This window comes from Nipponia nippon, unplaced genomic scaffold (assembly GCF_047370975.1).
Source record: "Nipponia nippon isolate SJK-2023a ecotype South Korea unplaced genomic scaffold, ASM4737097v1 scaffold_55, whole genome shotgun sequence".
NCBI lineage: Eukaryota > Metazoa > Chordata > Aves > Pelecaniformes > Threskiornithidae > Nipponia > Nipponia nippon.
Window position 1 is genome coordinate 141,427 of NW_028262375.1, and position 27,364 is coordinate 168,790.

At 71.7% G+C, this 27,364-nt stretch overlaps 6 protein-coding genes across 11 annotated transcripts; 4 read left to right on the forward strand and 2 right to left on the reverse strand.

Moving 5' to 3' along the window:
* The first annotated feature begins 425 nt into the window (after positions 1–425).
* Positions 426–5,448, forward strand: LOC148051756 (RNA-binding protein 4-like). The gene is made up of 4 exons (XM_087735330.1): positions 426–548; positions 1,254–1,675; positions 3,359–4,057; positions 4,867–5,448. The coding sequence occupies exons 2-3, from the start codon at positions 1,264–1,266 to the stop codon at positions 4,048–4,050; spliced, it is 1,104 nt and encodes a 367-aa protein (XP_087591456.1). The 5' UTR covers positions 426–548; positions 1,254–1,263; the 3' UTR covers positions 4,051–4,057; positions 4,867–5,448.
* LOC148051757 (RNA-binding protein 14-like) lies at positions 5,243–12,639 on the reverse strand. 3 transcript variants are annotated; one of them, XM_087735321.1, is made up of 3 exons: positions 12,027–12,639; positions 8,094–9,741; positions 5,243–6,096 (listed from the first exon to the last, which is right to left on the reverse strand). In XM_087735321.1, exons 1-3 carry the CDS (start codon positions 12,370–12,372, stop codon positions 6,024–6,026), a joined length of 2,067 nt encoding a protein of 688 aa, XP_087591447.1. In that variant the 5' UTR covers positions 12,373–12,639; the 3' UTR covers positions 5,243–6,023. The 3 variants fall into 3 exon arrangements, with proteins under 3 accessions (XP_087591447.1, XP_087591448.1, XP_087591446.1); XM_087735322.1 differs by lacking the exon at positions 5,243–6,096 and adding an exon at positions 6,613–6,799; XM_087735320.1 differs by lacking the exon at positions 5,243–6,096 and adding an exon at positions 6,832–7,584.
* On the forward strand, positions 11,794–24,026 carry LOC104008525 (RNA-binding protein 4). Of its 4 annotated transcripts, XR_015699454.1 has the most exons (5): positions 20,440–20,622; positions 21,361–21,782; positions 22,685–23,383; positions 23,575–23,650; positions 23,840–24,026. XR_015699454.1 is itself a non-coding variant. In XM_087735328.1 (4 exons), exons 2-3 carry the CDS (start codon positions 21,371–21,373, stop codon positions 23,374–23,376), a joined length of 1,104 nt encoding a protein of 367 aa, XP_087591454.1. In that variant the 5' UTR covers positions 11,794–11,918; positions 21,361–21,370; the 3' UTR covers positions 23,377–23,383; positions 23,575–24,026. The 4 variants fall into 4 exon arrangements, 3 of the variants coding, with proteins under 3 accessions (XP_087591454.1, XP_087591455.1, XP_087591453.1); XM_087735328.1 differs by lacking the exon at positions 20,440–20,622 and adding an exon at positions 11,794–11,918 and having other exon boundaries at positions 23,575–24,026; XM_087735329.1 differs by lacking the exon at positions 20,440–20,622 and adding an exon at positions 18,898–19,404 and having other exon boundaries at positions 23,575–24,026.
* Positions 12,794–15,288, reverse strand: CCS (copper chaperone for superoxide dismutase). The gene is made up of 8 exons (XM_087735335.1): positions 15,067–15,288; positions 14,462–14,534; positions 14,236–14,373; positions 13,988–14,165; positions 13,843–13,903; positions 13,681–13,758; positions 13,096–13,199; positions 12,794–13,013 (listed from the first exon to the last, which is right to left on the reverse strand). The coding sequence occupies exons 1-8, from the start codon at positions 15,127–15,129 to the stop codon at positions 12,830–12,832; spliced, it is 879 nt and encodes a 292-aa protein (XP_087591461.1). The 5' UTR covers positions 15,130–15,288; the 3' UTR covers positions 12,794–12,829.
* On the forward strand, positions 15,138–17,251 carry CCDC87 (coiled-coil domain containing 87). The gene is made up of 2 exons (XM_087735325.1): positions 15,138–15,280; positions 15,506–17,251. The coding sequence occupies exons 1-2, from the start codon at positions 15,267–15,269 to the stop codon at positions 16,884–16,886; spliced, it is 1,395 nt and encodes a 464-aa protein (XP_087591451.1). The 5' UTR covers positions 15,138–15,266; the 3' UTR covers positions 16,887–17,251.
* Positions 24,027–24,344: 318 nt separating the features above from the next.
* On the forward strand, positions 24,345–26,399 carry ZNRD2 (zinc ribbon domain containing 2). The gene is made up of 4 exons (XM_087735337.1): positions 24,345–24,403; positions 24,510–24,640; positions 25,091–25,175; positions 26,087–26,399. Exons 1-4 carry the CDS (start codon positions 24,388–24,390, stop codon positions 26,377–26,379), a joined length of 525 nt encoding a protein of 174 aa, XP_087591463.1. The 5' UTR covers positions 24,345–24,387; the 3' UTR covers positions 26,380–26,399.
* The last annotated feature ends 965 nt before the right edge of the window (positions 26,400–27,364 follow it).

The window sequence follows — 27,364 nt, forward strand, 5'->3', positions numbered from 1 at the left end:
GGATAGGGATGGGATGGGATTTGGATGGGATGGGGATGGGAGGGGGACAGGGATGAGGATGGGATAGGGATGGGGATGGGATGGGATGGGACAGGGATGAGGATGGGAGAGGGATGAGGATGGGATAGGATTGGGATGGGGATGGGACAGGACGGGATGGTTTTGGGACGGTTTTGGGACGGGATGGGGAGGGAATGGGTCGGGGATGGGCGGCGCGGGGCAGGGCGGGTGCCCGTGGGTCCCACCAGTGCTCCCAGTACGGGGCACCAGTTCCCTCTCCCCGCGGGCCCCCCCGCCCGACACCAATGGTCCGCCCGAGCCCCCCCCCCGCGGAGGCCGCAATGGACCGCGCCGCCCCGCCCCTACCCGCACGTGGTTGGCTGCGACGGCTCCGTGGGCGGGCCCACTTCCACCAGCCGTGGAAGCGTGACGGTACGCGGCGGCGTTTGACGGACAACGCCGCTGCCCAATGAGGACGCGGGAGGCGGAGGCCGAAGCGGGTAGCGCCGCCGCCATTTTGTGAGGACCGCGCGGCGGACGGGGCGCAGGTGGGGGCGGGGCTGCGGCGGCGCCGGTACCGGTACCGGTACCGGTACCGGTACCGGTACCGGGAGGGGGCGGCGGGGCTGGGGGAGGGGGCGGGGGGCCGGCAGCGCTGCCGGTCCGGGCGATCGGGATGGCCTGGGCCGGGGCCCGGCGCCGCTGAGGCGGTCGGAGGCCTCGGGGGGGCCCAGGCCTGGTGGGGGGGCAGGCAGGGTTTTGGGGTGATTCTGGGGGATTTCGGGGGCCCAGGCCTGCTGAGGGGGGGCAGGCAGGGTTTTGGGGTGATTCCTGGGGATTTGAGGTCGGCAGAGGTTTTGGGGTGATTCGTGGGGATTTGGGGGCCCAGCCCTGGGGGTCCGCAGGGTTTTGGGGTGATTCTGGGGGATTTGGGGTCTTTGGGGGCACAGCTGTGGAAGGGGCAGAGGTTTTGGGGTGATTCCTGGGGATTTGGGGGCCCAGGCCTGCTGAGGGGGGGCAGGCAGGGTTTTGGGGGGATTCTGGGGGATTTGAGGTCTTTGGGGACACCGCTATGGAAGGGGCAGAGGTTTTGGGGGGATCCGTGGGGGGGATTTGGGGTATTTTGCGGGGGTCTGTGCGCCCCCCCCCCCCCCCCCACGCAGGGCCGGGGGTCCGGGCCCCCCGTACGGCGCCGGGCGGGTTTTGGGGGTACAGACGGCGGCGCTAACCCCCACCCCGGTGGCGTGGCGCAGGCCGGGCGAGATGGTGAAGCTGTTCATCGGCAACCTGCCGCGGGAGGCGACGGAGCAGGAGATCCGCTCCCTCTTCGAGCAGTACGGGAAGGTGCTGGAGTGCGACATCATCAAGAATTACGGTTTCGTTCACATCGAGGACAAAACGGCGGCCGAGGACGCCATCCGCAACCTGCACCACCACAAGCTGCACGGCGTCTGCATCAACGTGGAGGCCAGCAAGAACAAGAGCAAGGCTTCCACCAAACTGCACGTCGGCAACATCAGCCCCGCCTGCACCAACCTGGAGCTGCGGGCCAAATTCGAGGAGTACGGCCCCGTCATCGAGTGCGACATCGTTAAGGATTATGCCTTCGTTCATATGGAGCGGGCGGAGGACGCGGTGGAGGCCATCCGCGGGCTGGATAACACCGAGTTCCAAGGTGATCCGCGGCAGGGGCGCGGCGGAAATCTGTGGGGAGCGGGGATGGGTCTGGCGCTCCAGCCCCGTGGGTCTCCGGGAGGATTCCCAATATTCCCGCATCCCGTTAGGTGTTTGCAGTCCCTTCCAGCTCCGGCTGCGCACGTTGGGGTGCGGCAGCAGCACCGGGGTGACCGGCCCGGGGGTGATCCTTGGCAACGCCGCAGCCGGCACCGCGCTCGGCGCTGTGGCGCCGCCGGGCTTGCCCGCCCTTCCCCTCGCTGGAATTAAGCGCAAACAGGGGTTTTGGGGTTTTTTTTTTTTGCATTTCAGCACCCCTCGTGCCGTGCAGGGCGCGACGAGGGCGCGGCGCAGCCGCTTTCCCGTCTGGCGAGCCCCGGTGCCGCTTTCCCGGTCGCTGGTGCGGCGGCGGCAGCCAGAGCGAGGGCAGGGGCGTTTGGGGCTGGGCCGGGGGAGGACGGGACTGATCCATCTCTGACTTAACCCAGCACGGCCGCCCCGCAGGAGGATCCCGACGGCGAAGTCCCAACTCTTGTGCCGACGGCCGCCGCGCCTGGTCCCGCCGGGCCGGAGCAGCGGGTCCCGCCCGCGCGGCGTGAAGCCAGGCTACCTCCCGCCCTTGTAGCGTTGCCCTGCCTGGTAAGAGGGCGAGCGGAGGCGCCCGATCCCGCGCCGGCCGCGTCCCCACAGCCGGCGGCACGCGGCATCGCTCGCTCGGGCTCTCAACGTGCCGCCCCGGGGCCCTCGCCCGGCTCCCGGACAAGACGCGGCGCGGGCGCTTTCGCTGGCAGCCTCCGCCTCTCAGCCTCTCGCGCGGATGCAGCGACGGGGCCGAGCGTCTGGATTCGAGCTCGCGGCCGAGCTTTGGCGGCGCGGCGCTGATGGCGGGCGCGTCCCCTGTCCGGAAGCGGTGCCGGGTCGTCAGGGAGGCATCTGGCGCTTCACCCCGAGCAGCGGTGGGGCTTGGCTCAGCCCTCCTGGTTCCCACTGGGGTTTCGGCAAACCCCACTGCCCCGATTCCGGGTGTTTTCCCCAAAACTCTTCTCCAGCCGGGACGGCGCAGCCGCATCCGGAGCTCCCCGGCTGCGGGGCGTCTGCGGGACCAGCAAGTGCCCCCGGCTGCGCTTTGCTTGCCGCGTGCCGTGCTTGAGGCTGGCCCCCGTCCGAAGCCTTGTTTGCTCCGGGGCGGTTGTCCGGCATTGTATCCGTCTTGCCGCCGCAAGGAGCGCGCTGGCGGGAGCGTTTTCTGGCGGGAAGCTTGCCGTTGATGCGGGGCCAGCGGTGCCGCTGGCTGATCCCCGGGCTGCTGCGGCAGCACCACCGCGTGCCGGTTGCCGGCAAAAAGCCGTCTTCGGCTGCTCGCCGGGGTAGGCGGCGGCTCGCTGGCTGGCTGAGCCGCCAGAGCCCGTCCTGGCTTAGCCTGGGGCGGGCAGCGCTGGGTCTCGCCGGCAGAGCCCGTCTCTGGTGGCTCCGTCCTGGTAAGTCGGGTGGCCGGCAGCCGGGAGGCGGCTCTGCTGGAGCCCGTCGTGGGCTCCTCCTGCGCCACGGTGCCCGGCGCCGTCGGAGGCTGCGCGGCTGTGGGGGGCGGGCTGCGGCCGGTCCCGTCCCGCCGGTGCCCGTGGTTGTGAGCACCCTCCCGGCGCGGCCTCACTGATCGCCTCCCTCTCGCGTCTCTCTCCTCAAGGCAAGCGGATGCGCGTGCAGTTGTCCACCAGCCGGCTGCGGACGGCGCCCGGGATGGGAGACAAGAGCGGCTGCTACCGCTGCGGGAAGGAAGGGCACTGGTCTAAAGAGTGCCCGGTAGATCGCCCGGGGCAAGTGGCGGACTTTGCCGAGGCCTATAACGAGCAGTACGGAGCCGTGCGCACTCCCTACACCGCGGGCTATGGGGAGACCGTGTATTACGATGAGGCGTACGGCGGGATGGCCGACTACTACAAGCGCTACCGCGTCCGCTCCTACGCCACGGCCTCTGCGTACGACGCCTACGCGGAGCAGACCATGGCCCAGTACTCCCAGTACGCCCAGTACTCCCAGGTCCAGTCCTCGGCCATGGCCGCCACCACAGCCATGGCCAGTCGCATCCCCACCACCCTAGACGCGTACGATAGAGCTCTGCTGCCGACCCCGGGCGCGGCGGCCGCCGTCGCCGCCGCCGCCACCGCCGCCGCGGCGGCCGCCTCCTCCACCTATTACACCCGGGATAGAAGCCCCCTGCGCCGCACGGCCGCCGCGGCCACCACCGTCGGAGAGGCGTACACGTACGAGCGTGGGCAGCTGTCGCCGGTCTCCTCGGTGGCCCGGGCCTCCCTCTACGACATGCAGCGGTTCGGGCGGGACCCGTACGCGGACCGGGCGCGGTACTCTGCCTTTTGAGCCGGAGGTGAGCGTGTTGGCAGGTCTGGCGCGCGGCGCCTGGCGCCTTGCGACCGGCGGTGCCTCCGGGCACCGCGGGGGGGGTCCCCGGCTGCTGGAGATACGGGGCGTGCGTCCCCCCCAGCCCTCGGTTGTGCCAGTCGAGCGTCTGCGCCTCGATGCGAGCCGGGATGAAGGGTCGCGGTGAAGCAGACGGGCCCGACCGCGGTCTTGCCGGGCGTTAAAGCCCAGGTGCCGGCTCCGGATGCTCTGCCCGGCGTGGGGCACACGGCAAGGTTGTGCCGCGGCGATCGATGCTGCTGCCGGGAGCCGGTTGGTGCCGGCGGGTCGCTCTCCCTCGGGTCTCCCACTGCTTTTAATTAGCGTCCCACCGCAGCTGGGACTGAGCCCTCGCGCCCGCGTGCCGCCCCGGCACAGTCACCGCGGGGTGGGGGGTTCCCGCAGAGCCCCCAGCCCCATGTGCCGTGGCTGCCACGTCCATCCCCTGGGAGTAGCTCTGGTCCGGGGACGGCGCTCCCGGGCTCTGCCCGGTAAAAGGCACCAACAGCCGGGCTGCCGCCGCGGCACGAGTTCCCTCCGGGATGGCCGCCATCCCCGGCGCACTGCTGCGGGCGAGCCGGAGCTGCAGGGGCTCCTGGCAGCCCCCGCGTCAGGACTCTGGTTGCTCTCAGGAAGCCGGCAGCAACTCTGGGCGCCCGCCACCGCCACTGCCACCTCACACTGGGGCTCGGCACGGTCCCCGGCACGGTCCCGGCTGGCGCGGGGGGGCCGGTGCCTGCAGCGGGCGCTTGCGCCAATTCTGCTTTTCTCTTTCAGGTAAGATATTTGCGGCTGGACGTCGGGTTCCCGTCGCACACCGAATCGGCACCGCGCGTCTCGGGCTGCGCCGGGCTTCAAAGCGCAGCCGGGTTCAGCTACCGAGTCGGTTCCTAACGGACGCTCGGCGTCTTCCCAGGAGTAGCTCGACCCCCCCCAGCTTTCCGTTCGCAGTTGTCAGGATTTGCTTTTCAGGTAGTTTGGGGGCCCCCGTCCCCCCCTAGCCGGTCTAGGCTCAGGTCGTGAGCGAGTGTAGCCGTAGCCATAACCGCAGCCGTAGCCACAGCGCCAGCTTTGCTTTGCTTTGCTTTCCCGCCCCCGGCCAGCGCGGAGCCGCTCGCTCCCTCGCTGTAGCTCCCTTTATTATTATTATTTCTTTTTTTTTTTTTTTTTTTTTATTTTTTAAGAGGGTGAATAATCCACTCGTAGCTTTTTAATACGAAATGACATAGCTGCCTCGAGGCCGCCACGCCGCGCTCCCCCAGCGCGGGAGGGCCGCCCTTGTCTTTGGAGCTCGCCCCGCGGCGTTTAGAGTCCCCCGACCCCCACTTTCCGGTAAAATAAACTCAAATTTTTAACAAACCCCGCTGGCTCCGGCACCGGTTCTTTCTCTGGACTCGATTCCCCCCGCCCAGCTCGTAACCTCCTGGACTTACCGGTGCTGCCCGCAGCCCTGCCTGCAGCCCTGCCTGCGGACGAGGAGCTCCCGGCCGGGATCCCCGCGGGGTCTGCGCTGCAAACGAAGGGGCGGATGAGCCTGGGGGACCCCGGGGCCCCGCGCTAACGAGCGGGCCCGGGCTTTAACGAACCCCCCGGCTCTCGTCCCGGTGCCGCCGTGCGCGGCGGCTGCCCCCCACCTTCCCTGCACCCCGCTGGGGTTCCTCCTCCTCCTCCTCTCCCTCACGGGCAGCACCGCTAATTACCCCGCGCAGGGCTGGCTCGTTAGTCCCCCACCAGCCCGCGCTGCTCCCACCCTGCCTCTGGGCGCTCGTTAAGTAACGACGGTAGGCCCGGGACCCTGCCTTGGCCGACATCCCGGCCCTTCGGCCCCGGTTTTGCAGCGGGAGCCCCGAGCTCGTTCCTCGGCCGCGGCGTTTCCAGGGCGATTCACCTCCGCTAATTGCCTCCATCTCCTCAGCCGCTAATTGCCTCCTCCATCACCGGGGTGGGCTTGAGCCCGGCACCAGCTCTCCGGTTTTACCGGGATGGTTCCTCCCTCGCCGCCTCGGCCTGGAAAACGAGGGGGAGAAGCGTTAGACCCTTCTGTCGGGCTAATTACCACGGCGGTTAACGAGCCCCGACCGGGCAATAAGGCATGGCGGCAGGCGGCCGTCCTCCCCCCATGGCACAACCGGTGTTAACCACACCGTGACCCGTCCCCGGCGAGAGACAACGGGACAGAAAGCGCTTTCGGAAACTTTAATGGCGGTCGTGGCGGCAAGAACGCGCACAAGCAGCTGCCGCGGCTGAACCGCGGCTGGAGCAAACGCCGCCCTCGCACGCATGCAGGTTCTCGTCTCAAAAGCGCTTTTTCTTGCCCAAAAAAAGGCACCAGGCACAGGTTCGGGGCTGGAGTGCCGGTGACGGCGTGCGTTCACCGTGGCGTACAGTTGGGACGCCGCCACCGGAGTCCGGCAACGCCATCGGCAACGCTCTGGCGCTTCCTGCTGCCGGTGAAATGCCGCTCGTGCTCCAGGTCTGCCTCTTCTGTGGCGGAAAAGCGGCTCCAGCGCCGACCGGTGCCGCGACCACACAAAACCAGGGGTTTCAGGGGCGGTCGGTGCCGGTGCCGCTGGGAATTGGCCGCCACGGCTGAGGGCAGGCACACAGACGCAACAGGGGACGGCGGCAACAGCCACAGGTCTGGCCACGTCACCGCCCGGCAGTATCGGTGGCAGTGCCGACGGCACCGCCGGTCGCCCAAAGCGCCAGGCTGGGAAAGAACCAGACGGGAGACGGTTGGGAAACGGTGAAGAGCCCAGCGTTTATTTACAGTCATACAAAACCGCGCTGCTGCGCCGAGCCCGGCGCCGCGCCACGGACTGACGCTGGAAAAGGGGGAAATAAACCCAAAAAGGGGGAACTCGTGGTATAAAAGAGCGCGGGCTCCGCTCGGCGGCAGCAATCGAACGGGTTATAAACCGCTACCGAGCGCCGGCGGTGCCGACGGCCGCGTGTGCCGCAAGCGAGAGACGGTTCCACGACGCTACGGCGGGAGCCGGCGGCAGGGGATGGCGAACCGCGCGCCCGTCGCCTGCTCCCCCTGCGGGAGCACGGCACGCTTTCCAACCGTAACCGCAGATCCTTCTAAAAACTCAAAAAAAAAAAAAAAAAGAGAAAGAAAAAAAAAGAAAAAGCAGGTAAAAAATAACCGTCCCTGCCCTCGGGGATGGTGGCCGGAGGAGGCGAACCGCGGCAGCAGGCGGCGAGGCGGAGCACCGAGCGCAAGCCCGCGGCGACGCAAGCGGCCTGACCCCACCCCCCCCCACCCTGCCCCGGGGCCGCCCGGCTCAGAGGCGGCGCTGGTAGCCCGAGTGGACGCGGGCGGCGGGCAGGTAATCGCCGTAGCCGCCCGAGTAACGGGCGTAATCGGCGTGCGCTTCCGGAAGGCGACGGTAATCCATCGGGGACTTTGTCGGCGACCGGCGGTACGCGAGGGGCGAGTCCGCTAAGCGGCGGTAATCTGAGAGGTCAGACAGACGGCGCTCGGAACCGTACCTGGTCGAGAGAAGAGACAGGAGGTGAATGAGGGGGAGGGCGCCTGAATCCACCGGCGGCGGCGACCGCGTCCCGCCCGGGGACTCACCGCGGCAGCGCGACGCTGCCGGGCTTCAGGCAGGCAGCGCCGCAGGCGAAGCCGGACCCCCGGCGGGGGCAGGATGAAGCAGCAGCACCCAGCTCCCCCGTGGATCGGACGCTGGGCGCCGTGGGAGGCCTGGCCGCCAGCGAGCAAGCGCCGCCGGTGAGCACACGCCGCCGGCTCCCCCCACCCCGGCCGAAGCCCCCGTCCCCACCCGCGCACGCCCCCCGGGGAGCCAGGGGAGGGGGTTACACGGGGTCTGCGCCGCGGGAGCGGAGCCATCGCGCCCACATGCCGGCACGTGGCGCCCGCCCTTCTGCACGCCGGGTGTTAAGAGGCGAGAGTAAGCCCCGAGCCGGGCGCCGGCATCCACCGGGGCGGCACGGAGCGAGTCGCGCGGCCATCCGTCCCCGGCCCGGCACCGTACCTTTTTGCCAGAGCGGATGATTTTTTGTACGGGTCGTCGTAGGCGGCGCTGCGAGGCGGGGAGAGGCGGGTGCGCTCGTAGGGCGGTGCGACGGCGGCTGCGGCGGCCTGCGACAGGCCCAGGTAGGAAGCCGCCTGCTGCCCCAGCTGGCTCGGCCCATCGTAGGCGCTGCCCGGCTGGGCTCGGTAGGCGGCCGCCAGCGACGCGGAGGAGGCCTGCTGCGCCGGGTAGGACGCCGCCATCGAGCCGGAGGCCTGGGCCCGGTAGGCGGCCGTCAGCGGGGTGGAGGCCTGCGCCTTGTAGGAGGCGGCGGCGGCCTGGCTGCCGTAGGAGGCGGCCAGTGAGGAGGCCACCTGGGCGCCGTAGGTGGCGGAGAGCGCGGCGGCGGCGGACTGGCTGCCATAGGAGGCGGGCAGGTTGGCGGCGGGCTGGGCGCCGTAGGAGGCGGAGTGGCCGGCGGCGGGCTGGGCGCCGTAGGAGGCGGAAAGCGCGGCCGCCGGCTGGGCGCCGTAGGAGGCCGAGTGGCCGGCCATGGGCTGGTAGGCGGCGGCGGCGTGACCGGCCACCGCCTGGGTGCCGTAGGAGGTGGCGTGCGCGGCCACGGCCTGGGCGCCGTAGGAAGCAGAGAGCGCGGCACTGGGCTGGGCGCCGTAGGAAGCGGCGTGGCCGTCTACGGGCTGGGCGCCGTAGGAGGCGGTGTGGCCGGCGGCGGCGGCGGCCTGGGCGCCGTAGGAGGCCACGTGCGTGGCCACGGCCTGGGCACCGTAGGAGGCGGCAGGGCCGGCAGCGGCCTGGGCGCCGTAGGCGGCGGCGGCAGCCTGGGCGCTGTAGGAGGCGGAGTAGCCGGAGGCGGCCTGCGCCCCGTAGGAAGAGGCCAGGGCGGCGGACTGGACGCCGTAGCCGGAGAGCTGGGAGGCGGCGGGCTGCGCGCCATAGGAGGCGGCAGCCTGGGCGCCGTAGGAGCCGAGGGAGTTGGCGGCGGGCTGCGCGCCGGAGGCGCCGAGGGAGACGGAGGGCTGGGAGCGGTAGGCGCTGCCCAGCGAGGCGGAGGGCTGGGCGCGGTAGGAGGCGGCCTGGCCCGTGGTGGGCTGCGGGCGGTAGGCCACGCCGAGGGAGGCGGAGGGCTGGGCGCGGTAGGTGGCCCCCAGCGAGGCGGAGGGCTGGGCGCGGTAAGCGGCTGGCTGCGCCGTCATGGGGAGCGTCACTGCCGCATAGCCGGCCCTGGTGGGGGAGCGCCGGAGGGGGCTGCGGTCCCTCCCGAAGTAGGAGGGGGAAGCGGGCCTGGCCTGCGCCTCGAAGGCCTCGTACTTGCCGGCGCCGCCGGTGCCAAAGCGCTGCTGGTAATCGTACAGGGAGGAGGAGGCGGTGGCGTAACCGGCAGCGGCGGCCGAGGGGAAGGCGGCGTCCGCCGCCCGGCGCTGCTGGTCGAAGCCCTCGATCTTGGGCTGGAACTTCTCGCGGTACTCCAGGCCGATCCTCTTGTTCTTGTCGAGGCCGAGGGTGGGCGGCAGGGCCTGGCCCGCGCCCTTCTTCTGGACGTTGGTGGAGAGCTCCACGTTCACTCTGCGCCCCTTCACCTCCTTCCCGTTAAGGTTTTCGATGGCAACCTTTGCATCTGCTTCGTTCTCCATGTGAACAAATGCATAGTCTGATAAAGCAGCAGACAGAGGGTTATCAGTGGGGGGAGAAAAGACAATTCGTTACAGGATCGAATGCTTAACGAGCCTCGCCGGGACCGCGGCAGCGGCGGGACAGGTGCCGGGACGGGCTCTGCCGGCCCCGCTCCGCTGCTGCTCAGGCAGCGATGAGACAGCACCGCCTTCATTTCCTTCCGCCCCACAATTAATTTGGCCGGAGCCTAACGAGCCCGGCCACCCGCCCGGCGTCCCCCGGCTCAGGAACACCCAGTCACCGCTTTTTTCGCTCCATTTTCCCCCATTTTCTTCCTCCCTTCACCCGTGCCCACCTCAGCCGCCTCTCCCTGCGCCGAGGGAGCTCAGCACCCTGCCCCACGGCACGGCAGCCTCTCGCCGCCGGCGACTCCTCCCTACCCGTCCTCTGGCACGTGGGGACCGAGAGCGCCGCGAAGGGAGCGTGGCCTTGCCGCCACGGCTCAGCTGGGCCGTCCCGCCAGTAAGCGGAGCAAAGCCAGAGAGGGCCGGCGCCCACCGAGACACCAAATCACGCCGAGGGGGACGGAGTGCCAGCAGGAGAAGGAAGGACAGAGAGACGGGGGGGAGAAGGACAGAGAGACGGGGGGGAGAAGGAGAGGAGAGCACCCAAGCACAACCCGTGGCACCGCGCACCCAGCCGAGGCGAGGAGCCGGGCGAGCAGCGCAGCGCCACGCGGCACGAACGCGGCGCCGAAGCGGAGAGGCGTCAGAAAGGAGATGGAGAGCGAGGCGAGGAGCAGTAGAAGCAGGACCCGGAGCGGGAGAGCGGGTCACCCTTCCCCAGCACGGCTCTCCCCGCCATGACGCCGTGCCCGCGCCAGGTCCGGCGGCCGCCTGCGGCACTCAGGCCAACGGTTTCGGGGTTCGGATGCCGCCACAGTAGCCAGGGGGTTGCCCCCGCGGCACGACGGGTCCGGGAGGCCGGCACAGGGCGGAAGGGCGGCTCCTCTCGGTAACCCCGCTGCATCCCCCCTGCAGTCACGGACCAGGGAATCACCGTAACCAGGGATCACCATAACCAGCACTGCCGGCAGCGGCGCGCTTTAGCCTACAGCCAGAGGGCCAGCGTACGGCTCAGCCGGGGCAGCCCATCCAGGGAGCGCGGCACACTCGGAGCGTGGCTCGCCGAGCAAACCCCGTCCCGGTACCTCAAGCTCCGGCGAAACGTTAGCGTCGCTTCGGCCACCCTCCGCTCCGCCATCCCGCCCCTCCCTGGCTCCTATCCCACATCCACGTATCCCGCTCCGGCAGCCCAAGGAGGGGGACGTCTCCTCCGTCCACCCCCAGCCCTCCTGCCGTCCCCTCGGGCGGCCGCGGCACCCTCACCCCTCTCTGGGGTGCTGCCAGAGGGACCCCCACAAATTAGCCACCGGCCGAGGGGACGCCAGAAACTTTTGGCGTGGGTTTGGAGCAGTTTCTGACGGGCTCCGCTGGGAAGCTGCGTCCTGGCGGGACGGAGCCGGTGGGCCTGTGACCTGGGACGAGAGAGCAGAGGCAACAACATCACCCTCCCGGGGAGGCGAAGGAGCCGGCGGGGACGCCGCCGGGACAGGGGGCAAACGGGCGCTTCGGGGAGCGGCCGCGGCGGCTGGCGTGATGCGGGGATGACACCTTTTTACGTCAGGATAGGGGGGGAAGACGGGGGTGACGCCGTCACGCTGCGTCGCGGGGTCCGCGATACGGAGCGGATCGAGCTCCCTCGGGAATTTTACAGCGCGTTTCTCCCGGGTTTCGGCTCTCCCACCTCGACTGACGGGGGAAACGACTCGCTCCGCGTCGGAGCGCGGTCGCGGAGGTGAAGCTGCGGCGCAATCGTAGCGGGACGAAGGCAAGCGCCTTGTGTCAGGGAAGAGTTATGGGGGCGACCAGCAGCGGGCAGGGGGTTGCCCCCGCCTGGGGGAGGCGATGATGGAGGACGTGGCCTGGTTGGAGAGAGCGCAGCCGGGGGAGGGGGGGGTTCACGGGGCGGAGGGGAGGGATGGGGCGTGGGGAGCCCAGAAGGGCCCGCCCGGCCCCGGCCGGGGCTGGGGAGGGGGCGGCGGGAGGGACCCAGGCCCGGGGGCGCCGCCAGATCGGACCGGGGAGGGGGAAGCCGCAGGCAGGCAGACGGAACACGGATCACCCGAACCGAGAAGCGGCTCCGAGGACGGAGGTGAGCGGCGAGGCGGCCCTGACTAAGCCCGGCCAGGGCTGCGGGGCGGCCCCGGGGGAGGCGGACAGCCTTGTGCGGAGCCCCCGTCCGCGGCGGCGGGTCCGGTACCTTTCACAACGTCGCATTCGACGACGGTGCCGTACTGTTGGAAGAGCGAGCGGAGCTCGCCGCTGGTGCAGGCGGCCGAGACGTTACCGACGAAAATCTTGCAGGTGTTGGTGGGCCGAGGCCGGGAGGGCTCGACCACGATGCGGCGGCCGTGCAGCTGGTGGCCGTTGAGCTGGGTGATGGCGCGGGCCGCCGCCGCCTCATCCCGGAGGTGCACGAAAGCGAACTGTTTCATGAGGGCGATACCGAGCACGGGGCCGGCGGCGCCGGCGAATAGCTCGCTTAGCTCCTCCGCCGTCGCCTCTTCGGGGACATTGCCCACGAAGAGTTTTATGCCGGGACGCATGGTGGCGGCGGCGGGGAGAGGGGAGCGGGAGCACAGCGCCGCGGCGGCCTCACAAAATGGCGGCGTCGCCTCAGCGCGGAGCGGGAGCGGCGAACGGCGCAGCGCGCATGCGCGGCGGCTGCGCGCCCTCCGCGCTGCGCATGCGCCTCGCCCACCGCGCCCACGCCCCGCCCACTCCCCACCCGCCGTCACCACTGCGCCTGCGCCCCGCCCACCCCGCTCTCCCGCCGCCACCACCGCGCCTGCGCCCCGCCCGCCCACCTGGCTCCGCCCCTAACGGCTGCCGCCGCGCTGGCCCCACCCACTCTTAAAGGGGCCGCTGCGCCCCGCCGGAGCGTGTGGGGGGGGATGCGCAGCGCCGAGCGCCGCCGGGGACTCGCAGCCCCCGGCCCCGCTCCCTCGAGAACCGCAGAGGCCGCAGAGCGAGTTATCGTTTATTGCTGTCCCGGGGGAGCTCCTAGAGGTGGGGGGCCGGGGCCGCCGTGGGGCTGGGGGCCGCCGTGGGGCTGGGGGCCACCGTGGGGCTGGGGGCCGCCGTGGTCCGGTCCCGCTCCTCCCAGAGGGTCAGGCCGTCGCAGGAGCAAACCCGCTTGGGGTTCTGGAAAAGCCCGGCCGCTCGGGCCACCACGCCGCAGGCCAGCCTGGGGGGGGGGGGCGGGGGAGGTGAGCGCCCCCCCCACCCCCCCCCCCGGAGCCCCCCCAAATCCCCCCCCGAGCACTCACCCCGGCCCCGAGTTCCCCGTCACCCGGGAGAGCGGGTGGGAGCCCCGGCCCAGGTCGTCCTCGCCCGCATCCACCACCACCGAGCGCCCGATGATGTCCCAGACCTGGCGGGGGGTGGGAGGGGGCTCAGGACCCCCCCCAGAGCCGTGGGGCCGGGGATTGGGCCCCCCCAGAGCCGTGGGGCTGGGGCCGGGCCCTGTCCGTGGCCGTGGGGCCACGGTGGGACCCTCCCAGCCACAGGACCAGGGTCAGACCCCCCCTCGCAGCCGTGGGGTGCAGCCCGGACCCCCCCCCACGGCCATAGGACTGGGGTGAGACACCCCCCCACAGTTGTGGGGTGCAGCCTGGACCCCCCCACGGCCATAGGACCGGGGTGAGACCCTCCCCATGGCCGTGGGGCACAGATCAGACCCCCCCCAGCCACAGGACCGGGGTCAGACCCTTCCCACGGCTGTTGGGTGCAGCCTGGACCCCCCTACAGTCGTGGGGTGCAGCCTGGACCCCCCCTCATGGCCATGGGGTGCAGCCCGGACCCCCCGCGGCCGTGGGAGGGGGCCGGTCCCTCCGTGTCCCCCCCAGCCTCACCTTCAGGCGCGAATCCTCCATGCGGAAGCTGGCTCTGCCCTCGGCGTCGGCCCAGATGTTCCCCAGGTCCCCGGCGTGCTGCGGTGGCGGGGTGCAGGGGTCAAGGGGGGGGTCCGGGACCCCCCCCCCAGCCCCACGGAGTGGCCGCGGCCGCCGGCTCACCCGGTGCTGGTCCTGCGGTCCCCCGTGGCACTCGCCGTCGGGGTTGAAGTGGCCACCACAGCTGTAACGGGGGGCGGACACGGGGTGAAACCGGGGTGCCGGCACCCCCAGACCCCGGTGCGTCCCCCGCCCCAAGCCGCGGTACCTGTCACAGGGGCGCGAGAGGTCCCCGAATTCGTGGACGTGGAGCCCGTGGGGACCCGGCGGGAGCCCATCGACGGCGCCGTCCACCAAACACCGCGTCGGCGAGACCTGCAGGAACCGCACCAGGCCCCGCACCGCGCCGGGGCCGGAGAGAGCCGCCACCGCCGCGCCCAGGCTCGCTGCGGGGAGACGCCTTGGCACCCCAAATCCCCCCTGGCACCCCAAATCCCCCCCCCGGCACCCACTCACCGTCATCGCAGCCCCCCATCCCCTTCAGCACCGCCCGGCGCCCCGATTTCTCCAGCAGCTCCCGCACCCGTTCGGCCGCCGCCGTCGTCTCCACCAGCACCGTCTGCGCCTCCAGCCGCAGCTCCAGCAGCCGCACGTCTGCGGGGAGGGAAAAGGGGGTGACTGGGGGGGTCCCCGACTCTGGGGGGGGGGTCCCCCAAGTCTTGGGGTGACGCAGGGGGCTCACCCGGGGCTCCCTGCAGCGCTGCCTGCACGGCGTCGGCGCAGCCCTGGCACCGCATCTGCACCGCGAATTCCAGCTGCGGGGAGCGAGGGGGGGGGTCAGCGTCCTGTGAGGGGGCTCTGCACCCCCAAAACTCCCATCGAAGGGGCCCTGCACCCCCAAAACTCCCATGGAAAAGGCCCTGCACACCCAAATCCTGTTTCCCCGGGGTCCTGCACCCCCAAAGCTCCCCTGAAAGGGGTCCTTCACCCCCAAAATTCCCATGCAAGGGGCTCTGCACCCCCAAAACTCCCATGCAGGAGGCCCTGCACCCCCAAACCTCCAATATAAGGGGCCCTGCACCCCCAAATCCTGGTTCCCCGGGGCCCTGCACCCCCAAAACTCCTGTAACCAGGGCACTGGCCCCCCAAAACCCCTGCAAGGTGCCCTGCACCCCCAAATCTTGGTTGCGTGGGGCCCTGCACCCCCAAAGCTCCCGTGACCGGGGCTCTGCACCCCCAAATCCTGGTTCCTGGGGCCCTGCACCCCCAAAACTCCCCTGCAAGGGGCCCTGCACGCCCAAAGCCCCCCTCGCGCGGCCCCGGCCCGCCTCACGGAGCGGCCCTGACCCGGCAGACGCTCCCGTTCGGCCCCGCCGCCGCCGCCGCCGCCTCCGCCGCCGCCGCCGCCATAACCGCGGACTCCGCCCCCCCCGGAACCACAACCGCGGGGCTTCCCGGGCGGCCGGACCGCCCTGGCGACGGACCGGGAGTGGATGAGCCAAGGGGGAGGGATTTAGTGGTAGAGCCACTTCCGGCGTGCCGTCGCCATGGCAACAGCGCGGTAGGCCGCAGGGGCCCGCCAGGACCGGGGGGTCCCGGGGGGGGGGAGTGGTGGAGTGGGGTTTTTGGGGTCCCCAGGGGTGTTTGGGGGCCTCGGGGAGGGGGAGTGGGGCTTTGGGGGTCCCCAAGGGAGTTTTGGAGGCGCCGGGGGTGTTTGGGGGGTTCGGGGGGGGCTGCAGGGCGCCTGGGGGGGGGCTGATCCGCAGCCCCCGGCCTCCACCGCCAGCCCAGGGACCCCCCAGCCGGAGCCCCCCGCCGCTGAGCCCCGCGCTGGCACTGCCGGACCGCGCCGAGCCCCCCGGCTGCCCCCTCGGCGCCTCTCCCCGGTGATGCCGGTGCCCCACCGGGAGCCAGCGGCTCCCGAAATCCTGCCGGATGCCTTCGCGGTGACGGCGGATCTGTGCCGGTTGACGCGCCGAACGGATGGGGAAGATCGGAGGTTGGCCAGTGCCGGCTACCAGTTGCCGCCGCTCCTGGCAGCGCTCACCCGCCGCACCGAGGATGACGCGCGGCTACGGCAGCTCCGGCGTCTGCGGCTGCCGGCGACGCCGCGGCGGGGAGCCCCGAAACCCCCCCAGCCCCCTGGCCCACGCCTGATCCTGCGGCCCATCGCGGCCAGGCCGCAGTTGCCACCGGCCAGCGCCTTTGCCGAGGTGGCCCTGCGGCCGTACCCGCCGCTGTGCCGCGATGCCGGGGAGGACGCCGAGCCGGAGCCCCGGAACATGCGGGAGCTTTACCGGGAGCTGGGAAGGGCCCTCCTCACCGAGCGGCTGCGGTTCCACCGCGAGCCCCTGGTCGAGCCGGCAGCCACCGCCGCCGATCTGCTCCCCACAGGCGAGCAGGGACGCCGAAGCGCCGGTGAGGCGCCGCGGCACGGGCAACAGCAAACCGCCAGCCTCTTTGACGACTACCTCCGGTACGTCGCGGCCACCGGCTCCGACTTCCTCTGTGCCATTTTCCACCTGCGCAGTGGCGATGAGGAGCCGGCGCGAGCCCCGCGGCCGCGCCGGGAGCCGGCACCGGCACCGGTGGAACCGTACGAGAAGGGGCTGTGGAAGCCAGTTCTGCCGGGGCCAGCACCGGCAGGGCTGGAGCGGCTGCAGAGGCGGCTGCGCCGGCTCTGGGCCGCACTGGGCATCCCTGGCAGGGAGAGGCTGGAGATGGCGGTGAAGTACGGCGCCGGTGAGGCCCTGGCGCGGCTGCCGGCGGCACTGGAGGCCTGGGAGGCGGCAGCCAGCGACATTTTGCGGCGGGAGCTGCTGCTGGCGCGGCTGGAGCGGCTGGAGGAGCACGGCTCCGACCCCAGCCGCTTCTTCCGCAGTGGCCCGGTGATGGCGGCACGTCGTGCTAGGGGGGCACGTGCCCGCGGCCGCCTGCGTGCCGCACTGGCCCGGTGCGAGGCGCGGTTATCGGCCACCCTGCGGCGCCTGCAGGACGGCTTTGGGGACGCGGTGACCTTCCGGGGACGCCCCTACGCCGAAAAGATGCGCCGGGACACGGTGGAGATGCTTTACCGGCTGCAGCAGCGCCGCCGTGCCGGGGCTTTCCAGGCCGCTCTGGGGGGGCAGCCGCGGCAGCGCCGTGCCGAAACGCCGGGGGGTCAATAAAGCGCCATCCCCCCAGCCCCAGCCAGGCATCGCTGCTGAAAAAATACGTTTATTCACCCCGAAACGAGCACGGACAAAGGGGGGGGCACCGAAACGGGGGGCACTGGGGGCCGCGGCAGCGCCTGGGGGGTCAGGAACCCCCCTTCTCTGTCCTTGTCGGGGTAGGGACCCCTCGTCTCACAGGGAATGGGGACCCCCCCTCTCCTGGCAGAGGCTGGTGACTCCCCCCTCGCAGGGGCTGCCCCCACTCCTGTGTCCCCCTATGCCCCCCCAGAAGGGACTGAGCCCCCCAAAAGGGGCAGAGCCCCCCCCCAAAAGGGACCGAGCCCCCCAAAAGGGGCAGAGCTCCCCCAAGAGGGACTGAGCCCCCCAGAAGGGACCGAGCCCCCCCAAGAGGGCCACAGCCCCCCCAAAAGGAACCAAGCCCCTCCCAAGAGGGGCACAGCCCCCTCCAAGAGGGACAGAGCCCCCCAAAAGGGACCGAGCCCCCCCCCAAGAGGGACAGAGCCCCCCCCAAAAGGGACCGAGCCCCCCCCAAAAGGGACACAGCCCCCCCCAGAAGGGACTGAGCCCCCCCAAAAGGGACCGAGACCCCCCCAAGAGGAGCAGAGCCCCCCTAGAAGGGACTGAGCCCCCCCAAGAGGGACAGAGCCCCCCCAGAAGGGACTGAGCTCCCCCAAAAGGGACCGAGCCCCCCCAAGAGGGACAGAGCCCCCCCAGAAGGGACTGAGCCCCCCCAAGAGGGACAGAGCCCCCCCCAAGAGGGACCGAGCCTCCCCAAGAGGGACAGAGCCCCCCCAAAAGGGACCGAGCCCCCCCAAGAGGGACAGAGCCCCCCCAGAAGGGACTGAGCCCCCCCAAAAGGGACAGAGCCCCCCCCAAGAGGGACAGAGCCCCCCCAAAAGGGACCGAGCCCCCTCCAAGAGGGACAGAGCCCCCCCCGATTTGCGGGGGTCTCAGCCGAGGCTGTCCTTGACCTGCTGGACGATGCGGGCCCGCACGGCCCGGGCCTCGCTGGAGATCTGGCCGGGGGGGGCCGGCAGGGGCAGGTCGGGCTCGATGTCGGGGAGGGGGATCCCCTCGGGCAGCTCCAGCGGCATGCGCCGGCGCAGGGCGATGTTGTGGAGGATGCAGCAAGCTAAAAAAATCTGGCAAACTTTTTGGGGGGCGTATTGTAGGCACCCCCTCCCCTTATCCAGGCAGCGGAAACGGAGCTTGAGGAGGGCGAGGGTGCGGCGAAGGACGGCCAGCGTCTGGTGATGCAGCGCGTTGTAGCGTTCCTCCGCCGCGCCGCGGGGCGCCGCGATGGGCGTCATCAGCCACGGCTTCAGCGGGTAGCTGCGGTCACCTGCGGGGGGACGGGGACGGGGGGGGGTCAGGGAGGTGGGGACCCCCAAAGCCCGGCACCGGGGGAGAGCGGCGCAGGGGGAGGGGGCTGCGATGGCGGGGGTGGCCCCGAGGCACTGGGGGGGGGGGGGGGTTGTGGGGTCCCTGGGCCTGGGGGTCACCCACAGGGCCCCCCCAGACCCTCTGGTGTCCCCCAGACCCCCCAGGTCACCTCTGAGACCCCCAGGTCTCCCCCAGACCCCTGGGTCTCTCCCAGACCCCCTGGTCACCCCTGAGACCCCCAAGTCACCCCCAGACCCCCAGGTCACCCCTGAGACCCCCAGATCTCCCCCAAAAACCCTGGGTCTCCCCAAGACCCCTGGGTCACCCCTGAGGCCCCCAGGACACCCCCAGGACACCCCTGAGACCCCTGAGTCTCGCCCAGACTTATGGGTCTCCCCCAGACCCCCAGGTCACCCCTGAGACCCCCAGGTCTCCCCCCAGACCCCCAAATCCCCCCCCCACACACACACACCATCGCCGCTGCTCTGGGCCAGCAGCACCCACCCCTGGGACCCCCCCGCACCCCATCACCCCCCGCCTCACCCAGCAGCCAGGCGCCATCGGGCCGAGCCCCCTCCAGCAGCCGGGCCAAAGCCGAATTCTCCAGGACGGCGGCGTTGGGGCAAGAACCGGGAAATTTGGCCACCACGTTGGTGATGGTGCCGGCGGCGTCGCACACCACCTGCATGTTCATGGAGTGGTAGTTGCCGGCGTTGCGGTAAGCCGGTTCGTTCTCGGAAGGAGCCCGCAGCGCCACGTGCATGCCGCCCACCAAACCCAGCACCCCGGGGAAGGCGCCGGCGGCCGCCCCGGCGCGGGCGGGCGGCGGGAAGGCGATGTACCGCGCCGCCCGCCGCTGCAGCGCCTCCAGGAACTGCGCCAGGCAGTTGGACATGGCCGACTGGCTGATGCCGGTGGTGTCGCGCGTGGCCGTTTGGAAGGAGCCGGAGGCCAGGAAGGTGAGGGCGGAGGTGACCTTGACGGCCACCGGCAGAGCGTGGCTGCGGCCCGTCAGGCTCTCCAGGTCGGCGCCCAGCTCGCGGCACAGCCCGGCGATGGCGGCTTTGTCCAGCCGGTACCGCCGCAGCACCTGCTCCTCGCTCAGGTCCAGGAAGGAGCAGCGCGCCCGGTACACCCGGTGCTCGGGGTAGAACCGCCGCCGACGGCCCCGTTTGCGACGGGGGGACGGGCCCCCCGCGGGGACCCCCCCGGCCGCCGCCGCCGCCTCCCCGCTGCGCTCCCGCACCCGCCGCAGCAGCAGCACCGAGTCCGACATGGCCCGGGGGCGGGGCTACGGCGGGAGGGGCGGGGCTAAAGCGGGAGGGGCGGGGCTGGGCAGAGAATGGTGCTGTGTGGGGAAGGGCGGGGCTAGGCTGTGAGGGGTGGGGGCCTACGGAAAAGGGGCGGGGTTCTAAAAGGGAGGTGGGTGGGGCCACGCAGAAGGGGGCGGGACCCTAGAGTTAGGGTTCTAAGGGAGGAGGCGGGCCCTATGGAAGAGGGCGTGGCCTAAGAGGAAAGGGGCGGCACCCCAGAAACACGGGTCTAAGGGAGGGGGCGGGCCCTATGGAAGAGGGGCGGGGCCTAAGAGGAAAGGGGCGGGGGTCTATGAACAAGGACAGGGCCCTAAGGGAGAGGGCGGGGCTCTAGGGGAAGGGGGCGGGGCTGTAGGGGAGAGGGGCGGGGCTCTAGGGACCACTCTATGGAGACGGGCGGGGCCTACGGGAGGGGCGGGGCTGCGGGGCGCGAAGGAGCGGGGCCAGGCCCGGTGGGGGCCGGACGGTCCCGGTCCCCGTCCCGGCCGCGATGGCGGATCCCGGTCCCGGCGGCGGCCAGGCCCCGGGCAGGGCGGGGGGGTCGCGGGGAGGCCTGTGGATCCCGGTGCCGGTAGGGGCGGCCCGCCCGCTCTGCCCCGGCCCCGATCCCGCTCCTGGTCCTGGTCCCGCTCCCGGTGGGGGCGGTCGGTCCCGGTCCCCCCCCGGCCCCGGCCGACCCCGCTCCGCCGCTCCCGCCGCTCCGACCCCGCCGGCCTCCGCCGCGCCGCCAGGCCACGCCCTTCCCCTCCTTCCGATTGGCCACCGCCGGCTTTACGTGCCCGGAAGTTCCCGCCTCCCCTCCGGCGCGCCGCGAAGCGCCATTGGCCAACGGGCGGGCGGGCGCGCTCCGTCGCGAAGCGTCATCCGGCGCGGGGTTGAGCGCGGCCAATCGTATGGCGCCTTTCCGCCGATCTCCGCCAATCAGCGGGCGCGGTGGGCGGGGCGCCGAGGGAAGGGGACGCCGCAGGGTGGAGCTGAAGCCGCCGCCATTTTGTCGCCGTCACCGTCCCGGCGAGAGGGAGCGCGGTGCCGCGGTGAGGCCCGGCCCGGGCGGGAGCGGGACGGGGCCGGGGGCTTGGAACCGGGACCGGGACGGGGCCTGGAGGGGAGCGGCACTGGGGCCGGGGCCCTGCGGGGGAACCGGGCCTGGGGCCCTGCGGCCTTGGGGGGGGAACCGGGCCCGGGCCTGGGGCCCTGCGGCCTTGGGGGGGGAACCGGGCCCGGGCCTGGGGCCCTGCGGCCTTGGGAGGGGGAACCGGGCCCGGGCCTGGGGCCCTGCGGCCTTGGGGGGGAACCGGGCCCGAGCCTGGGGCCCTGCGGCCTTGGGAGGGGGAACCGGGCCCGAGCCTGGGGCCCTGCGGCCTTGGGAGGGGGAACCGGGCCCGGGCCTGGGGCCCTGCGGCCTTGGGGGGGAACCGGGCCCGAGCCTGGGGCTCTGCAGCCCGGGGGGGAACCGGGCCTGGGATCGGGCCCGGGCCTGGGGTCCTGCGGCCTGGCGGGGAACCGGACCCAGACCGGGCTCTGCTCAGAGCCCCCTCTGGGCCCTGGGGCAGCTCCCACCCGGCCCAGCCCTGGGTACCAGCCACCGGAGAGTCCCCGGAGGGTGGGGAGGGCGCCTTCCCCCGGCCTTGCCCACAGGGAGAGGCCCTTTCCCGGGCAGGGGAGCGGTTCTGGGCCCAGGGGTGAGCTCCGGCCCCTTGCTGCGAGGCCAGGGATGATGGCGGGGGGTCTTGGCTGAGCCTCCCGCTGAGATGCTGCTTCCCCTGGCGCAGGCTGGGCGAGATGGTGAAGCTGTTCATCGGCAACCTGCCGCGGGAGGCGACGGAGCAGGAGATCCGCTCCCTCTTCGAGCAGTACGGGAAGGTGCTGGAGTGCGACATCATCAAGAATTACGGTTTCGTTCACATCGAGGACAAAACGGCGGCCGAGGACGCCATCCGCAACCTGCACCACCACAAGCTGCACGGCGTCTGCATCAACGTGGAGGCCAGCAAGAACAAGAGCAAGGCTTCCACCAAACTGCACGTCGGCAACATCAGCCCCGCCTGCACCAACCTGGAGCTGCGGGCCAAATTCGAGGAGTACGGCCCCGTCATCGAGTGCGACATCGTTAAGGATTATGCCTTCGTTCATATGGAGCGGGCGGAGGACGCGGTGGAGGCCATCCGCGGGCTGGATAACACCGAGTTCCAAGGTGACGCGCCGGGCCGCGGCCCTGGGCTGGGATAGGTAGCGCCGGGCTGGGCCCGGAGGAAGCAGGTCAGGTAGGAGGGTTTTCCGCGGACGCGGGGCCGGATCCGCGCCGCCGTCGCTCGCCTGGCGCCAGACCTCGTGCGCGGCGGCCGGTGCTGCGAGGGGCAACCGTCACGGCTGCGACCGCCGCCGCGTTCTGTGGGGCCGAGCCGGTCCCGCGGGCGTTTGGTGCCTTTTTTTTTTTTTTCCCATCTCGGCGCTCTGGGGATGCGAGCGGGTCGGTGCGCGGCTTCGGAGAGAGCCGTGTCCTGCCGCCGGCGCCCACCGCGCTCCTGGCAGCGCCGCGCTCCTGGCAGCGCCGCGCTGCTTACCGTGTCGCTTGGCCGGCGGCCTTTCCGCGGGCAGAGACGTCCCCGGGGTCGGTGTTGGCACGGTGGCTTTGTCTCGGGGCAGAGAGCGGCTCCGCAGCGCCGTTTTTTGTAGGAAAAGGGTGAGATTTGTCACCCAAATGGCAGGTTTTGGTGCGAGCTCTGCCCCTGGGTCCTCTCCCTGGGTGCGTGGTGCAGCTGGGACCCGTGGGGCGTCCCTCAACCGGTCTGTGCCGCCGGCGGGCTGGGAAGCGGGCGGAAAAAAGGGCAATAAAGGGGAAATTGGGGTTGGGGAGCCGCAGCCGGACCCCGGTGCCGTGGCGGTGCCCGAGCGCCGCTTCCCGTGTCCGGTGCCGCCCGAAACCATGGCAAACCCCCGGCTTCTGCGGGGTCGCAGGCGGAGGCGGTTCAGTTCCCACCCTGGCCGCAGAGGTCGTCGGGGAGCCCTGGGGAGCGGTGCCGGCCGGCGCCGGCCGCCCTCCCCGCCGTCGCGGTTAACCACAGCCTCTTCCCCTCTCGCGTCTCTCTCCTCAAGGCAAGCGGATGCGCGTGCAGTTGTCCACCAGCCGGCTGCGGACGGCGCCCGGGATGGGAGACAAGAGCGGCTGCTACCGCTGCGGGAAGGAAGGGCACTGGTCTAAAGAGTGCCCGGTAGATCGCCCGGGGCAAGTGGCGGACTTTGCCGAGGCCTATAACGAGCAGTACGGAGCCGTGCGCACTCCCTACACCGCGGGCTATGGGGAGACCGTGTATTACGATGAGGCGTACGGCGGGATGGCCGACTACTACAAGCGCTACCGCGTCCGCTCCTACGCCACGGCCTCTGCGTACGACGCCTACGCGGAGCAGACCATGGCCCAGTACTCCCAGTACGCCCAGTACTCCCAGGTCCAGTCCTCGGCCATGGCCGCCACCACAGCCATGGCCAGTCGCATCCCCACCACCCTAGACGCGTACGATAGAGCTCTGCTGCCGACCCCGGGCGCGGCGGCCGCCGTCGCCGCCGCCGCCACCGCCGCCGCGGCGGCCGCCTCCTCCACCTATTACACCCGGGATAGAAGCCCCCTGCGCCGCACGGCCGCCGCGGCCACCACCGTCGGAGAGGCGTACACGTACGAGCGTGGGCAGCTGTCGCCGGTCTCCTCGGTGGCCCGGGCCTCCCTCTACGACATGCAGCGGTTCGAGCGGGACCCCTACGGGGAGCGGGCGCGGTACTCTGCCTTTTGAGCCGGAGGTGAGCGCCGACGCCGGGGAACGCCGGGCGGGCCGGCCCCGCCGCCGCCGCCGGGGGAGCTCGGCTCCCGCCCGGTGCCGCAGGGCGAGCGGCGTTCGCCGGGGACGCTCGGCCGAGGCCGGGCGCCGCGGCGGCCGTCGGTCCCGTCCGGTGCTGCCGGTGCCGGCGGGTAACGGGGCTTCCCCTGGCAGGAGGTGCCGCCGCGGCGGAGCACCGCGCATCACCGGGGAGACGCCGGATTCCCTCCGGACGCCGACGCCGCGTCAGGTCAGACGCGCCCCGGGCCGCCGCCGCCGTCACCGCCGCGCTCCCTCCCTCGTCACCGGGACCGCGGACTTTCCCCCCCTCGCCGGAGCGGGCACCGTCACCGCCGCGTCCCCGTCTGTCCCACCGTCCGTCCGTCCGTCCCCCCGTGCCGGCGCCCGCCCCCCCTCTCACCTCTTTGCTCTTTTCCAGGTCCGGCGGCCTCGGACGGAGCCCGCGCCCCCCCCAGCCGCCTGAGCCCCCCCTTTTTGTACGGAGCCTCCCCAGAATCACCCCCTCCCCCGACGATGGGCCCCCCCCAGCCCTCCCCTCCCCGGGGTGCACCCCCCCTCCTCACCCCCCCCCAGATTTTCCAGCAAAATAAAGGTTTTCACTGATTTTTCTGTGTCTGATTGTTGGGGTTTTTTGGGGGGTGGGGGTGTTGGGAGCCCCCCTCCACTCCCGGCACCCCCCGCCCCCCATCAGCTCTGGACCCCCCCCCCCCCCCCTCCTGGCCAAGGCCGAGGGGGGCGGGAAGGGAGGGGGGGGGTCGCCCCGGGGAGGGGGACACGCGACACAGGGGGACCGTACCTCCCGGGGGGGGTTGCGGGCGGACACGGCCCCGTTTCGCGGTGGGACCGTCGGACCCTTTTTAGCGCCGGGACCGTTTTTCGCGCTTGTTTCACCCCCGGGCTCCTCTTTCCATCCACGGGCCGTTCCGGTGACGTCAGTTCCGGCGCGCCGCCGTCTCCGCAGCGACCATGGCGCTGAACGCGGGTGCGGGCGGCGGGGAGCCCCCGGTTTCCCCCCCCTGGGTCCCCCCTCCCGCCGCTCCGGGCCCTTCCCGGTCCCCCGGTAACCGGTGCCCGTCCCCGTCCCGCAGGCGCGGAGCCGGTCCCGACGGCGGCGGAGCTGGAGGCGCGGCGGTGGCGGCAGGAGCGGCTCAGCCGGGCCATGGGGCAGCTGCTGCTGCGGGGGTACCGGATGCTGGGGCGGTGCTGCCCCCACTGCGGGGTACGGGGCGAGGGGGGGGGAACTGGGATTAACTGGGGGGGGGAATGGGGGGGAACGGGGGTTAACTACGGGGCGGGAATGGGGGGGAACGGGGGTTAACTGGGGGGAATGGGGGGAACGGGGATGTACTGGGGTTAACTGGGGGGGCGGGAATGGGGGCGGACCGGGATTAACTGGGGGGGAATGGGGGGAGCTGGGGTTAACTGGGGGGCGGGAATGGGGGGGAACGGGGGTTAACGGGGGGGAATGGGGGGGAACTGGGGTTAACGGGGGAGCAGGAATGGGGAGGGACAGGGATTAACTGGGGGGCGGGAATTGGGGGGTGGGAATGGGGGGATTGGGAATGGGGGGATTGGGAATGGGGGGAATGGGGGTGAGTAGGACTGGGGGAACTGGGAATGGGGGCTGGGAATGGCGGGGGGCTGCGCTGACCCCCCCGCGCCCCCCCAGACCATCCTGCTGCAGGACAAACAGCAGCAGCTCCACTGCGTCGCCTGCCAGGAGCTGGAGTGCGAGGAGGCGGGGGGCGACCCCGGTACCCGCGGGGGGGGGCTGGGGATGGAGACGGGGGGCTGGGGAGGGGGTTGGGGGGCTGGGGACAGGGATGGGGGGCTGGGGATGGAGATGGGGGGCTGGGGATGGAGACGGGGGGCTGAGGACAGGGATGGGGGGCTGGGGATGGAGATGGGGGGCTGGGGAGGGGGTTGGGGGGCTGGGGACAGGGATGGGGGGCTGGGGATGGAGATGGGGGGCTGGGGACAGGGATGGGGCGCTGGGGAGGGGGTTGGGGGGCTGGGGATGGAGATGGGGGGCTGGGGAGGGGGTTGGGGGGCTGGGGACAGGGATGGGGGGCTGGGGATGGAGATGGGGGGCTGGGGACAGGGATGGGGCGCTGGGGAGGGGGTTGGGGGGCTGGGGATGGAGATGGGGGGCTGGGGAGGGGGTTGGGGGGCTGGGGACAGGGATGGGGGCTGGGGATGGAGATGGGGGGCTGGGGAGGGGGTTGGGGGGCTGGGGACAGGGATGGGGGGCTGGGGAGGGGGTTGGGGGGCTGGGGATGGAGACGGGGGGCTGGGGATGGAGATGGGGGACTGGGGAGGGGGTTGGGGGGCTGGGGATGGAGATGGGGGGCTGAGGACAGGGATGGGGGGCTGGGGATGGAGATGGGGGGCTGGGGAGGGGGTTGGGGGGCTGGGGATGGAGACGGGGGCTGGGGAGGGGGTTGGGGGGCTGGGGATGGAGATGGGGGGCTGGGGACAGGACAGGGGGCTGGGGTGTGGGGCTGGGGATGGAGATGGGGGGCTGGGGATGAGGTTGGGGGGCTGAGGACGGCATTGGGGGGCTGGGGATGGAGATGGGGGCCCGGAAAGGGGCTGGGGGTGCGGGGCTGTTCCCGGCCTCCGTCCCCGCCTGACCCCCCCGTCCGTCCGTCCGTCCGCCCCGCAGCGCCGGACCCCCCCACCCCGCCGCCGCCCCCCCGCCAGCCGGCCGCCCCCCGTCCCGAGCACTGCGAGGGAGCCGCCGCGGGGTTACGGGGGGCTCCCGCGCCCCCCGGGGAGGTGGCGGCGGCGGCGGGCGCGGCGCGGGCGGCGGTGCTGGAGAAGCTGGGGTGGGCGACGCGGGAGCTGCCGCGCACCGCCTCCGCCGAGGGCAGCGCCCACCTCTGCGCCCTGGTGCGGGCCTGCGCCGAGGCCCTGGGGGGGCTGCAGGCCCTCGCCCCCCCCGCCAGCCCCCCATAAACGCTCCGCCAATGGAGACCCCCCCCATAACCGCGTCCCGCTCCTCATTGGGGGGGGGCTGGGGGGGCTATAGGGGGGCTATAGGCTGGGTTTGGGGGGGCTATAGGGGGGCTGGGGGGGCTATGGGGAGCTATGGGGAGAGTTTGGGGGGCTGGGGGGGCTATAGGGTGGGTTTGGGGGGCTATAGGGGGGCTGGGGGGGCTATAGGGTGGGTTGGGGGGGCTATAGGGGGGCTGGGGGTGGGGTTGAGGGCTGGGGGGTGGGTTTGGGGGGCTATAGGGTGGGTTTGGGGGGGCTATAGGGGGGCTGGGGGGCTATAGGGTGGGTTGGGGGGGCTGAGGGGCTATGGGGAGAGTTTGGGGGGCTGGGGGGGCTATAGGGTGGGTTGGGGGGGCTATAGGGGGGCTGGGGGTGGGGTTGAGGGCTGGGGGGTGGGTTTGGGGGGCTATAGGGGGGCTGGGGGGCAGGTGGGGGGGGCGTGGGCTGCCTGGGACAGGCTGTGCAGGTGGGGGGCAGGTATAGGGCTGGGGGGGATCCTGTGCTGGGGGGAGGCACGTATGGACTGGGGGGGCCATACAGGATCGGGGGGTGCAACGGCTGTGATATATGGCCCAAGGGCGGGCATATATGGCCCTGGGGTTGGATATATGTCCGGGGGGGCAGTTATATGGCCCAAGAAGGGGCTATATGGCCCAAGGGGGGTACATATGGCCCAGGGGTTGGCTATATGGCCCGGGGGGGGGGTGCCTATATGGTGCAGGTGGGCAGTTATATGGCCCGGGGGGGGTGGCTATATGCCTCTGGGGTTGGCTCTATGGTGTAAGGAGGGGTATATGTGGCCCTGGGGGTGGCTATACGGCCCAAGAAGGGGTATCTATGGCCTGGGGAGTGGCTATATGGCCCGAGGAGGGGCATATACGGCCCAAGGAGGGGCATATACGGCCCGAGGAGTGGCTATGCGGCCCGAGGAGGGGTATATACGGCC